At 40.1% G+C, this 13,864-nt stretch overlaps 1 protein-coding gene across 1 annotated transcript in view; it reads left to right on the top strand.

The window, feature by feature from the left end:
• Positions 1-13,864, top strand: part of c22h8orf34 (chromosome 22 C8orf34 homolog) — a 63,493-nt gene that overhangs the window by 48,171 nt on the left and 1,458 nt on the right. Inside the window, exons 11-15 of the mRNA XM_032504180.1 lie at positions 2,533-2,659; positions 6,174-6,664; positions 8,234-8,330; positions 12,106-12,144; positions 12,932-13,864. The exon at positions 12,932-13,864 is cut by the window's right edge and continues 1,458 nt beyond it. Of these exons, the coding sequence (XP_032360071.1) occupies positions 2,533-2,659; positions 6,174-6,664; positions 8,234-8,330; positions 12,106-12,144; positions 12,932-12,939 (762 nt within the window). The 3' untranslated portion in view covers positions 12,940-13,864. The remainder of the gene's footprint in view (positions 1-2,532; positions 2,660-6,173; positions 6,665-8,233; positions 8,331-12,105; positions 12,145-12,931) is intronic.

Raw genomic sequence — 13,864 nt, forward strand, 5'->3', positions numbered from 1 at the left:
GTGTGTGTGTGTGTGTGTGTGTGTGTGTGTGTGTGTGTGTGCGCGCGCGCGCGTGTGCTTGTGTGATCAATTGTGCTTTGCAAAGCCATCAGTAGGTTCAAACCATGTTTGTGACTGCATGCACACATCCCAAACTGTTCTTGTTGTGCTGAGGGCAATGTTGAACCAAACCCCAGATTGTGGTGATTATTACTGCTGACCACACACGTATAGCTGCACACATGCAGGCTATAAAATATTTAACTCCAGACTTCCATCTTCTCTCTTTCTGTCTTGTTTGCTCTCAACATGGAATCAATTTAGTAAGAAACAAGATCCTTGTTTGTTAGTTGGGCAGAAGCATCACCAGAGGGGTTTTCCCTTTTTTCTTTTTAGGTCTTTTAGTTTTGTCATACTGGGAGAGAGATTATACAACTTTGGTTTTGCGCCACTGACATTAATATACTCATAAGTCATTTAAAAATTATAGCTGCTCTATATTTTGGAGATGAAAAGGCATTCATTCTCATTCTTCATTTCTCTCTTTTGTCTGTGTAGATTAAAGCATCCAATCTTAGTATCCAAACAACGAGGAAACAAATGTTTGACTCCTTTGCACTCATGTCATACATTGTGGATGGACAATGGTTGCTTTATGGTGAAGGGAAATCACTTTTCTTCACGTCATTGTGTCTCCTTGGCATTTAATCAAGTTGTCTTTTGTTTTGTTTTTTTGGGGTCTTTTTGCCCTTATCTACCATGTAGAGCCTTGTTGATTTGTACATGATTTTTTAATTATCATGGCACTGTTGACGTCTTCTAGGTGAGTTTGTAAATACATATGCCTTCACCAAACTTGATGTAACAACAGTCATATTTTCATTGTAATGTCTTGTCTGTTTATTTATTGATGTTATCTAGAAAAATGAATTGCTTGCAGACTCCATAAATCCTGTTTGTTTGCCCAGCCATAGGACTATACAGTACCACTAGCTTCTGGTCTGCAGTCTCCAGGATATATGGTCCTGATTACAGTGTAGTCTTTCCTTTATTGGACAGAGGAGCTTAAGGACAGGGGAGCAATGCATATGTTAAACTGTGAACATTGTTTATACAAGTAAATCTCCATATTTCAAATGGTCTCATGAATCAAGACTGGGCTTTCTTAAGGTACCACAATAAGAATTTTGCCGTTGGACCTTTTTAATAAAATCAAGGTGAAGCGTTGACTTTACAAGGAATTATAGCTTTAAAACCAACTCACAGTATTATAACGATTAGGAAAATGCACTTGGGGACACTTTAACTAAGAAACTGTTGGTGGCCTTGTTTGCCAGAGATGAGAATACCCAGAGAGAATGAAGGACAAGATGAGGTCATGCTGATACCACCAAAGAGAGTGAAATAAAGTTGGGGAGGGGATTCAGTTGTAATGTCCAACCCACCTTGCTTCTTTAAGAGGGCTGTAATTAAGGATTGGCTTGTGGTGTGGTGGTTCTGCTGCCACAGAAAGCCTTATGTATCTGACAGGCACAAAGATCAATGCCATAGACCCTGGGAATCATGTTCTGTCATTTATCAGAGGATAGAAGACTTCACTTGTTTTTCACACTACCTCCTCTTGGAAACAGACTTTAAGTCCACTTTGAATCCTGAAAATCGTAAAATTAGCGAGCCAGCTATATCCCAGGTTTGTCTTTAAATGTTGAAAGACTGCACGATATTTATATCACCAGATCTCCCAGAGCCGTACTCTGTGTCAGCACTTTGTCAAGTCAACTCTGTATCTCATTAAGTGCTTAGCACATCAAGTGAGTGCTGGCATTAGCGGTATCATAACTTATGTAGTGTAAACCAAACATTACAAGGAGGTGGAATTATGGCTGATAGATTTTATTTCTCACCTGTGCTTGAAGCTCTTGTACACTTGGTCCATTGGCTTAAAGGATCATCTGACCACTTATGTCCCAGTAAAGGAATAAATAAGGGATTAGACATGCTGCCATTACAGGACTTGACAATCTAAGTCTCTCAAACAGGTCCATTTACAAATCATACAATTGGCCAAGAAGGCCAAAAGAGTCCCTATAAGTGATCCAACCTGGCCTATTTTAGAAACTATTTTCTCTCATATGCTTTGGAATATAGTCATCTTTATTTTTTGCATAATACCAATATGTTCCGCTCTTAAGGAACCATCCAAAATTCCTACTGCCGGTGCAAGATTTGCTGCTGTCAGGCCCTTTGCCAGGAGACTAGTGTGCATACAAGCTCCTATAGATTTACTGATAGTTAACCAAAAATGTCCTGAACCACTACTGACAGTCTAGCATCCCGTATACACTAAACAGAGTGCACTGCAAGCTCTACGCTTTCATCTACACTTGCTGTGGTTTCTTGTGTTTTTCTAAAGCCCATAAAATAATAATTGCCCCTTTTTTCCAGCAGATATGGCTCAGATATTTCCAGCAATAGCTGAAAATTATATAAAGAGTTAATTGAAGGGTCTTTCTTTTAATGTGACTTTCTCTCTTTTCTGCTCTCGCTAACTAGCGTCAGGCTGTCTGGGAGGCTGATCTGAAGGCTGTGAGAGGTGGGAGCTCTGTCGGGCAGACGGGTCTGCTACTGGGTGACTCCCTCTTTTCTAAAGAGCTGGAGAACATGGGCAAACAGCTTGCTGGTAGGCAGTTCTGTGTGGTGTTGTGTGCATGTATATGTGCTGGGGTGTGCAAATATATGTTAGTCTGTGTATTTATTAGTGGCTTTAATGATGAATAGTATGGGTGAGTCAGATCAAATATGTCTTTGGAATACAAAACTTAGTCTACACTGTGCAAACATTTACACACACAAACACACACACACACACACACACACACACTACAGAGACTTATGAAATAGAAAGCAGAGAGAGCACTTGTGAGGAGTGGGGGGGGGGGTTTCTTGGTTAATTATAATTTCCTGTAAAAATGTGTCAAAACTAAATAGAAAAACTAATTAAAATAATTTCCCCATACCAGGAATTTATCTTAACTCCAGCTTTGACAAGTTCAATCAATAACTCCAGCTCTGCTGAGTCATTTGGAAGTGATCAAAGCTTAACTGCGTCAATGACTGGTTTGTTATGACACATTGAAATTTGTGTGGCATTCTGGAAATTATTTTTCCTAATACAGTTCAAGGCATATCTTTGACATATGGGTGTTCTGGGGGACTCAGACTGCTTTTGTTGTCATGATGATCAAGTATGTATCCACAAATCAGATGAAAGCCTGGAGTGGCGGCCAGTGGGACTGTCGCCATTTACCATCATGTGTCACCCACTTGTTTGTTGACGCATGTCCTCCCACTCTGTTTTACAGCATCACTGTGTGTAAAGATCTTCACATACCCGACTTAGTGAACCTATTACTGTCACCCAACAGGTTTCAGTTGCACCCATCTTCTCATCCGCATATCGGCGCGGAATACACTGGTTGCCTCCGTGCCTACAGAACAAAATAGCATGCTGGTGCTCAGGAGGCACTAAAAGAGGACTCTTTGTGTTAAGAACACACTCAGTTTAGTCCCAGAGGTCCTCAGATGGCATTCATTTCTAGTTGTTTTACGCAGAGTTACTGAATATTCAGGCCGAGGGCTCCCGCCAGGCAGCTCAGTGAAGCTGTTCAACAAGCTAATTCAACTCTTTCAAGCCTTTATTAGCTGCTAATACTTTCCACATTTGGAGCAGGAGCCTTACGTTTCATCTTATATTGTTACACCAATTATGTGGTTTTAAAAATCACCCCTTGTCTGCCTTTTGTGATAGTGTGAAGCTCATGTGCCCTAAGAGTCATACTCAGCTTTTGAGTTGTGACACTTTTTGATACTTAATGCAACAGATACATTTTTGGTCTGTTCTCAAAAAAGTATTGAGGTTCATGGTCACCTGGATAGCTCAGTTAGTAGAGCGGGCACCCATATAGAGGTTTACTCCTCGACGCAGCAGGCCCTGGTCCAACCTGCGGCCCTTTGCTGCATATCATTCCCCCGTCTCTCCACTTTTATGTCTTCAACTGTCTTGTCAAATTAAGGCTAAACAATTTTTAAAAAATTATCTTAAAAAAATAAAGTATTAAGGTTCAGTACCCAGTCTTAGTTGCATCATATTAGGAATCTGTACTTCTGCCCAAGTTTGTACTTAATTTATCTATGAAAGGACAATGGTTAGTATTTTAATTTATTCTAGCAGGCAGTATGTTGTATTGTTGTAAACCTAAAGATTAATTACAGACAAGCGATATGTCATTAGTGCTTTGGTTTATTTTCAGATGAGGGACCTATTAAAGTTTGCATGGGTCCTGAATGGTTGAATAGCGTGCTATGGCCCTGTACTCTCTCACCACGTGCAACTGATGCTTGATCAAAGACTTTAGATCTGTTTCTATTTCTTTGGGTCTCCTTCCCACTGTCTCATTTTCTCCCCGTCTTTCTTTTTTCCCCTCTTTATTACTGAATCAAATCCTGTCAAAGGTTTATACCATATGGATTTGGATTCTACCGCTTTGATCTCTAGATCTGTCATTTTATATCCGTGTCTGTGAGATGGCTTGTAGTATATCTGGGTTGATCACTGCACAGAATTTAAAAAAAAAAACTGCTTGTAATAGGTTATTCATTAATGCCAGGAAGCATGTTTTCAATAAAATCATGAGTGGAGAAACCATTTACGGAACGGGGGAAGATTTTCACAGGAAAAACATGTGGTGTTTATCATTTTACTGGTAAATATCTTGAGATAGACATATCAGCTTTATGGGAACAGATTGCTAATGAACATATCCTGTTTACGATATAATGATAACATCATTCATTCTGGACCTGGTGTGGGTGGTTAAGGGCTTTAACTGGAAATTTTCATGTGTGGGACTTCTGTTTTGGTCACTATGTAGCTATCCATGCAGACTATCAAGCAAATAACAAAGCTTCGCTATGGTTTGTAATGTTTCATACTGCAGTCCTGCCACAAGCTGATGTCATGATATACCTTCAAGACCTCACAAAGTTAATTATCTTCCAACTTTCAATTACTGAGGTCAAGAAAGGCCAAGTGGTAACCTGTATCTGTAGTTTTCCTCCTAATTCTTTAGAGAAGTAACATGTGTAGAAAGCACTAGGTTTAAAGCAACACAGACACAACATACAGTATACCTATGCCAATTATTGAGCACCTGGGCAAGGCACTAAGCAGTGTGTGCTCTGCATTGTATCTCACTCTAAAGGTTGACCTCCAAGCAATCAGAGCTGATTAAGCACAGAAAAAGCAATCTAATTATGCATGTCAGAGAATGAAATGTTTTTGATCCCAGAAGGATTGTACACAAAACAGTCTGGAATAGATTTCAAACCAACTAACTAATGTCTCAAAGTCGAATGTAGAGTGGCTTCTTTTTTTTTTGCATGGAAAAATGTTGTTTGTATAGGAGAAAAGCACAATCTGTTCAAAAACAAGGAAGTCAAGGTTTGTGAAATACTTGTCATGCTTCCTTTTGTTATTTAACGTCACACATATACAGTTTTCCAGAAATACTCGCTTCTAGTGAGTCATTCCTGAAATTATCCCTCTCAAATGATAAGTCCCAGACTGGTTTGTTGAATTCCAATTGCCAAGATGTTTAACAAAAGCATAAAACACGGAAAAAATTACCCAGATGTTGATCCCAGAAGTTGGCAGCAGCACTTCTTTCACAAACAGAAATGTTTTTGAGACTACCAGTGATGCAAACAAACGGGTTTTTGTCAGGAAAAGGAACCTTTTTTTAACCATGCTGTGCTTACTGTATATCAACTTGGAACCTTTTCTGACAGAGGAAGCTGGATTCACCACAATTTACAGGGTCTATAAATATTGTCATCATTGCCCAGAAGAAGGATTAAACCAAGCAGTCTCGCCCACTTTAATGCTCAGTAAAGTTTGTGAATCATCAGTCTTGTAGGACACATACCAACCTCCATAGCATAGCCTGTGAATAGTAATAAAAATAAGCCTGACTTTATCTTAATTCATTTACCAGTTTGAACATTGTCGTTTAAATGTGTGGGGAAAAAATAGTATTTAACTCACTCCCTCAGTTCAGTTATTAGATGTGTTAACTCTGTTTTAAATATGAAATCTGGACGTTGACTTGGATTATCTCCCCCTTTTTTCCCTCCAGAGGTTGAGAAGGACCTGGCCAAGCTGGCAGAAGTAGGGAAGATGACAACTCGGAGCTCCAACAATCCGCAAAGTAGTCTGCTCCACACCCCTCTCCGTCACAGAACACTACCCGACACACTTCCTCTCACCAGCTTGCTTTCTAGACCCCAGTCTCCAGCGGGCAGCCTCTCAGGCAAGCCCTGCGGTGTGGGCCTCCCTCTGCTCAGCCCCAAACCCAACTCCCTGGTCATGGGTCGAACTCAATCTCCCAGCAACCCTGGGAGTAGGACTCAAACCCCCAGAACGCCCAGCAGGCCCCTGACCCCGAATAGTTTACTGACACGCTCCACCTTCAACTCTGGATCTCATAAAGAGGTGACGTTCAGGAGGTCACGGAGCCGCCCTGTGACACCCACATGTCAGCCCACACGTCCCAGACCACTGCTCACCCCTCCTGGCCTAAGCACTACAGACAGCCTAGGTGCCAGCCTACGGGCCTATCTGTCTGAGGTAATACCTGAAACTGAGAGACATAACTTCATCATCAAAAAGCTCTTAGAGGTCATTTAAGCAGTATTGCATGACATGGTGTCCTAATATAGAAAATGAGGAGCAGGCAAGGTTGAATTGTGGCAGCATTTCCTTCACAAAGTAAATTATTTCCAACACGGAGTTAACTATGAAGGCTTTATCACATTTACAAAAGTAACCAAAAAAAGAGCCGTGTTATAACGGGCAGTTTAAAAGTACAGTTTCAGTTTGACAATAACTTTTGGGAAATTTGCTTTCTTGCCAAGTTACATGAGAAGATTGAGACCATTCTCGACATGAAAAAAAACTAAATGTCAAAATGTCTATTCCTTTAATTGACACTGTATCTTCCATTTCTGTGGTTTGGCATCAAATTCCAAATTTTTAAATTTTAGATATTTCCCACATGTAACATTTATCTAGCAATGAAATAGATCAAGGGCACACAGTGTGTAAAACCTAGAGTAAAATCGTCATAAAGTTTTGGGTCACTGACTTGAAAATCACTCCAACTTTATTATAATTTTTTCGTGAGGTGAGAGTGCTAGGTGTCAAACAGGCTCAATGCCCAAGGAAAGTTGTCTGTAGGACATGAGAGCCTTTACAAATGCACGCACACACACACACACACACACACACACACACACACACACACACACACATCATGTGGAGTTTGATGGAGAGTCATGGAGGTCCATACAGTAGGATGTCATTTCATTGTGGAAAAATGAGTCTGGCATAAAAGGAGAACTTTCAATGGGATTTTTTACTTGTTTTCCTTTCATGATTTACTTAACAGTGCTGCTGTTAAATATGAGACCTTTTTTGAAGGTTTTAGTAATGGTGGGCAGGAATTTTGCAGTCCCTCTGTATACACTTTGACAGTTATGCTAGTGGACACCTAGTGAGATTATCCTAAACACTAGTGCACCCAGTCAGCTTTTATTAAGACCACATGGTCCCATGTAGAAGGACGAGGCCTGTTTAGAGAATTCAGGAGTCTTGAACCTTTTCAAATACTGGAGGCACAGAAGATATGCTTGTGATGTTTGTTACGCTTGTGATTTTGTCTTTCTTGCCTACTACTTTCTTGACTACTTTTGTAGTCATTTAAATGACTGTAGCTTCATCATTTGAGCACTGAAAATAAGAAAGACAAAAAAATATTTTGTAGGTAGCATGGGGCAGTGTATTATTTAATTTTTTGCCCTACGACTTTCAGTAGATAAGATGATTATGTGTCAGTTTTTGAGATCTTTGAGTTTATGATCAAGACATTCAATGTGAAGATAAAATTGATTTAGATTTGATGTTTGAAATCTAAAACGGCTCAATGATATCTTGCAGCTGGAATGAATACATATTTCTGTTCATGTGTTTCTCTTTCATTCACCACAAAACCTTAAATAATAATACATGTACAGTAAATGCAGAGGGGCAAATAGACTGAAATTAACAGACTGATTAAGATTCTCTAATACTAACCCTTCTATCTCTATTGTCTTCTGTCTTTCATAATTTCTGTTCTGTTCTATTTTTCCATATCAGGATGAGTTTTACCAGCAGTTACAGGCCATCCGACAGCCTTGGCATATTCCCAGTGACACAGACAGTGACATCCTGGAGCCTCCTGAACAGGATAAGAGTGAGTGACCTACCTTTTCTGTTTCTTCCGTTCTCTTTTTTTAAACCCTACATTTGAATGTTTATAATCTCCTCATCCAGGTTCTGTTTACTGGAGCGTTTGCTGGGAGTTTCTCAAAGCCTCTCAGTTGAATCCACAGTTCATATATTTTGACAAATTGCCCCTCTAATGTTTTAACCTTCCCACATTTATTTTCTTTGTAAAGGCCGTGACACACCAACCCAATAGTTGGACAGTCTGGCAAGGTCGGTGACTTGAGTCTGTTCGATGTGAACTGTGCCATTGTCCGTCCAGAGTGGTCTGGCGGGGTCCGGAGGGTTCGTCGGCATCATTTTGGCCAACCTGACATGCTCAGTCAGACGGCAGGCACTGCCGGCAGTCAGACTCAAATGACCAATCTGAGTGGCGGAGTGCAAGCCTGGAAAAGATTAGTGGGATAAGCTCGACTAGAGTCTCTCAAAATCTGACAAAAATCTTTTAAACTGACCTTTGTCGATCTGAAATGACAGATTCAGCAGCTGCATGGCCTATTCCTTGCTTAAAATTTTTTTTTAGAAACAAGTTTTGCTGAGTAAAATATAGTAAAATATGAGATTGTATTCTGAAGAAACCGCCATGACAGTCTGGCTTTGAATTTCCGGAGAAGCCAGACACATGTAACGCGTTCATCCAATCAGCTGCTGGTTTTCATTTTTGGGCTACAATATAGATTAGTGCCACCTGCTGTTATGGAGATGTATACATCTTGTCGCTTTGGTGATTTCCGAAGCACTTTTTTTGACCAACTCTGGGAGACTGATCAGTCCAACTGCCTTTTCAATTGATGATTGCCCTCTGGTTGGTGTGTCAGGGGCATAAGACGCGAGGCTCATTTAATTATTGTAATGCCACTTTACCACAGTGAGTAGCTAATGCAGTGGGCTATAGATCTGTTAAAAAGTGAAGATTGATGTGCAAGTATCTCTTGTAAAATTTTGAGATGGAGCACAAGGGCTGACAGGAAAATCTCTATATTTCACAGTTGGGTGAAATCCTTGGGGGTTTCATTGGGAGGAAACGTCATGTAAAATGTCCAGTCCTGGCATCATGTAAGAGATATATCTTTATCAAGATCCAGTTTATGAACATAAACTGTTACAATGAGTCATAGTAGTGGTCTGGCTGGGACACAGTGCAGTACATAACTCTGGCTTTGAACATGACAGAATCTGAACAGACCTCCTTAAATGTCCTGGTACATTAATCCCATGAATGTATGCAACAGTGGTCGGATTGTCAGAGACTTGTAGTTCTCAATCCACTGAGGTCCACTAACATACTGTCAAATGTACTGTATGCTCGCTTAACATTGGTTAACGTATGGTGAAACGTCTCTGATCCCCTGAGATGTTTGTATGAATGTTTAGGTTATAGCTGGACTAAATGAAAACTAACGTATATAAACATGACATATTTAAGCAGAATAGGTAGTTTTAAGGCCTGCTGTGTGGGGCATGAATATGTTGGACAGAACAAGCAAATTGAGAATTTTGTTCAGTCTTTACAGTAGAGGGAATTGAAGAGTAACATTTATCATAAAGGAGATACAGGATTGTGCTCAGCAACTCATGTCAATATTATAATTTTTTAATTATTATGAGATATTTTTGTCTAGGGATGGCAAAAGTGTAAACCTTGGAAGTGGAAAGACTGTCACTATGCTCGTGGTTCATCCTCTGGGGAACATGAATTGGTTTAGTGCATGAAATATTGATCTACCCATACTGTGGAATTTGTAACTGACACAAATAGAAATGTTTGCCTAGTAAAAGGTCACAACATCACCAAAATCACAATGAGTAATCTTCATGGGACAGTGAAATTCCACACTTTCTTTTGTTGATATACAATATTTTGGACCAGAGTGTTTTTCAAGGAGAAATTGATGACCTTATTGTCCAAATATCATTGTAATCTGGCTTGTGGTTGTCAAGATATCTTGCCCTGAATCAACACGTTGGATGGATCACCTGCCTTACCAGCAGACCAACAAACTTACTGACATTGCTTTATTTAGATCCCACCGCTACTGGGGCAAAAATGGAAGCTCAGAAGTTGATGGACCCAAGTCCAAAAATTTAATCTGCCATGAATGAATTCAGAAATCTTGTCAAATTAACTTAGCTCTGCTTTCTCCAAACATCAGCATGGGCCAAAAGATCAAGCAAATTAAAATATAACTCCTCTGACAAGTTCCTCCAGATGTGTAACTTGCAAAATAAATGGATACATTTTCCTAATAGCACCTAGGGGGCTGCTCTAAAGCCTTGGCAATGGTAATGGCATGTCGAGAAGGGATATGAGCCACACATTGAATTAGAGGTGACTCAGAGAGGCAGAGAGCGACTGACAGGGAAAAAGAGACCCAACAGCCACAAGACGTGACAAAGCACTTTCTGGCGTGAGAGAGGGCTCACAGGACTGTTTGCTGAAATGTGGTTTGTATGTCCTTGTGTGTGTGTGTGTGTGTGTGTGTGTGTGTGTGTGTGTGTGTGTGTGTGTGTGTGTGTGTGTGTGTGCGCATATGCAAGTGTGTGCATTAAATGTGGGAGTGATTGCATTAATCAGGGAGAGTGTTTTTCCCCTTAATCTCTTTAGGTGAATTTTTTTTTTACCTATAAAAAATACAGTTTAATTGCATACTGGCAACTGAACACTCAATTTGCACCTCAAAGAGTTTTTTTTTAATTGTAATCTACAAACAAAGGAACAGAGTCAATAATCAGAGAAATCCTCTACTGCCTACCACTTAGAAGTTTTCCAAATGAAGCTACTCAAAATCAAGTTAAATCCAAATTACTAAAAAAATCTGCTTTTTCGATTTGCTTTCATTTATTTCACAGCCATTTCATAAATTGTACATGTAAGATTCTCATAAAAGAGAATCTTACATGTGTCCATACTTGCTTGAGTTGGCCCATGTACCTGTATGCGCATGTGTGAATGGGGCTCACTTCATTAGCACAGTGACACCCTCTTAGCACTATCACAGCAGATGTGTCTGAGCTGGCGCCAAGTGTGATGGTGAGAGCTAAATGGGGGGAAAATACATAGCAATTTCCTGTTATTCTATAAACTTCCACATTGGGACAACCACACATACCACAGTGGAGATGAAAGAAGTCTGTCCTTTTCCCCACTCCTAACCCCATTGTCCTTTTATAGCTGTGGTTCAACACATGAATTCATCATAGACTGTGCTGTGCAGTGAAAGTAAACCAGTATGTTTCCTTTTACACCTGTCAAGATTACTGATAGGATTCAATGATTATAGTTTTAAAGATAGGTTATTAATCAACTAATAATCCAAATCACTTATGGCAGAAGCAAAGGTGATGTTGAAACTGGTGGGAAAATGTAATCCTATCAAATGGATTAGCCTCAGTTATGATGAAAATCAAACCATGCAACTGACTATTAGAAGAAAATTACCTTCTTGCTGAGAGTTACAGTATGTGACAAAAGTGTTACTACTCATATATTCTGTTAAACAGGAAGCTCTCCAGTTAGCCAAGACTTTGGAAAGAGGTTAACCCATTTCCAGTGTTTGTACTAAGCAAAGCTAGCAGGCTTTTGGACGTAGCCTCATATTTAACAGAAAGATAAAGTATGAAAGTTGTATAGCTTTTCTCACTCTTACTGTAGCGGACAGCGAATAAGCATATTTCTCAGTATTTAAAATTATTGTTATCATGCTGCACTACTTGACACATTTTCTGTCTTATTTTTTTTACAGGTAGTGCACGAGATGCCAATAAGAGATCTGTGTTTTCAGGTGAGAATCTGAACAGTAAGAGGCTTCACAGCCTGAAACCAGACAGACTCACCTCAGAATGTTCTGTATCATTTAGGTCACCAAAAAACAATTTTGCTATTGTAAGCAGCAGCCTGAAATTTGGGGAGTCTCAATGTCTGTCAATGACCTCATTTGTAAAGCCACAACATATTACCTTAAATAACTACCAATGGGTGACTTACTGTCGAAGCCTCCACCTTCATTTATGGACCATTCAATTACCGTCACAGGCTAAATGGAGGGCACAATGGCTCTGAAATGGCGGGGACCGGTCATGTGTGGAGACTGGAACGCTCTTGCCCAGTTCCATTAAGTCACTTGGGTTCTGAGTTTACACGCAGCAGACAGCGTCAACTCTCAGCGTCAACATTTGGGAGAAGGAGAAAGTCTGTCTGGTTTGAGGTTGTCTGCGGTTCTCCTTCTTGTGGCTCTGAAGGTGCCCACAGTTCCCAGTGTCAGTGTGCCAGTCTGGAGGGAGATCTAAGAGCAGGCTGCTGCTTGGCTATCAGAGGGGCCAGAGCATTGCCACGGCAACCAAGCTCAAAGCTCTACTTAAATGAACCTAATCACTGCTCTCCCAGAACTTATTGTGAAATATGGTCATTGGAACCTACATTGGGTAGCACCAGGCCTCATTTTCCACCTCATGTTTGTCTATGCCATTTTCAAATATTAAATGGTTTCATAGTTCTTATTTTTATTAGTGGTTAAATGTGTCTGATTTTAGTTTCTAGGAGACTGATGTTTTCGTCTTTCATTTTCACAGGCCTATAGTGACGAAGACCAGAGACATTGATCCAATCAAACTATTATGCAAACCACTGGACATTTTGAATATGTGTACAGAGGCAATTATTTTTGTAATTCATACGAATGGGGGGGAAAAAAAGATTATATACTTTTTCACTGATATTTCATAGACATTGTACTGTAACTGTATGATAAAATGTCAAAATATTACTTCAGTATGGAATACAACATTTATTTTTGTTTGCTCTATAGCATGCTATTGCACTTCCATGTGTTGACAAACTTTTTCAAGGCCTAGTGCATATTCACATTGTGGGAACAGCACACCCACGTTCAGAATGTGTTTTTTATATGCACTGTTAAACGATGTAGTGTTTTTCAAAATAGCAAATAGTGGTAGAGGGAATATAAGGAATGCTGTTTTATTAATTAAAATTGTCACATTGACACATGTCCCCATTCTTTTGACATTAATGCTATGTGCTTACTTTTTCAATTCAGATCCTTCCCATTAAAAAACACCCTGAAGTCATTATTTAAATGACTACAGCTGTCATAACCCAGGCTCTGTTTAATTCAGTCGTTCCCAGATACGGGATCCATCGTACTTTGTGTCTCTCAAACGTACTTTGGTGCTGACAAAGACACAGAAATCTGTTCCGACCATGACTACATTGCTCCTGTGTGTTTGCCTGGGCATGTGTTGGTTAAACTGTGGTTGTCTGAGTGTAACACAGGCGACGTCGGCTCCAGAAACACACACACCATGGACACACCCTCAAGCCTGACACAGTTGTATCCCTCCATTCGAACCCTACTGAGATGTTTTGGTGTGGAATACACAACTTTACAGTCGGTCTCTCGGGATGTGGTCAACAAAACTAGCCGGCTCTCTCAGTCCCATTTCACAAAGGGTGATTTCTGTAAAAGCGTGTGAGAAGACCAATCA

The sequence above is a fragment of the Etheostoma spectabile genome, chromosome 22, assembly GCF_008692095.1.
Source record: "Etheostoma spectabile isolate EspeVRDwgs_2016 chromosome 22, UIUC_Espe_1.0, whole genome shotgun sequence".
In the NCBI taxonomy this organism is placed as follows: Eukaryota; Metazoa; Chordata; class Actinopteri; order Perciformes; family Percidae; genus Etheostoma; species Etheostoma spectabile.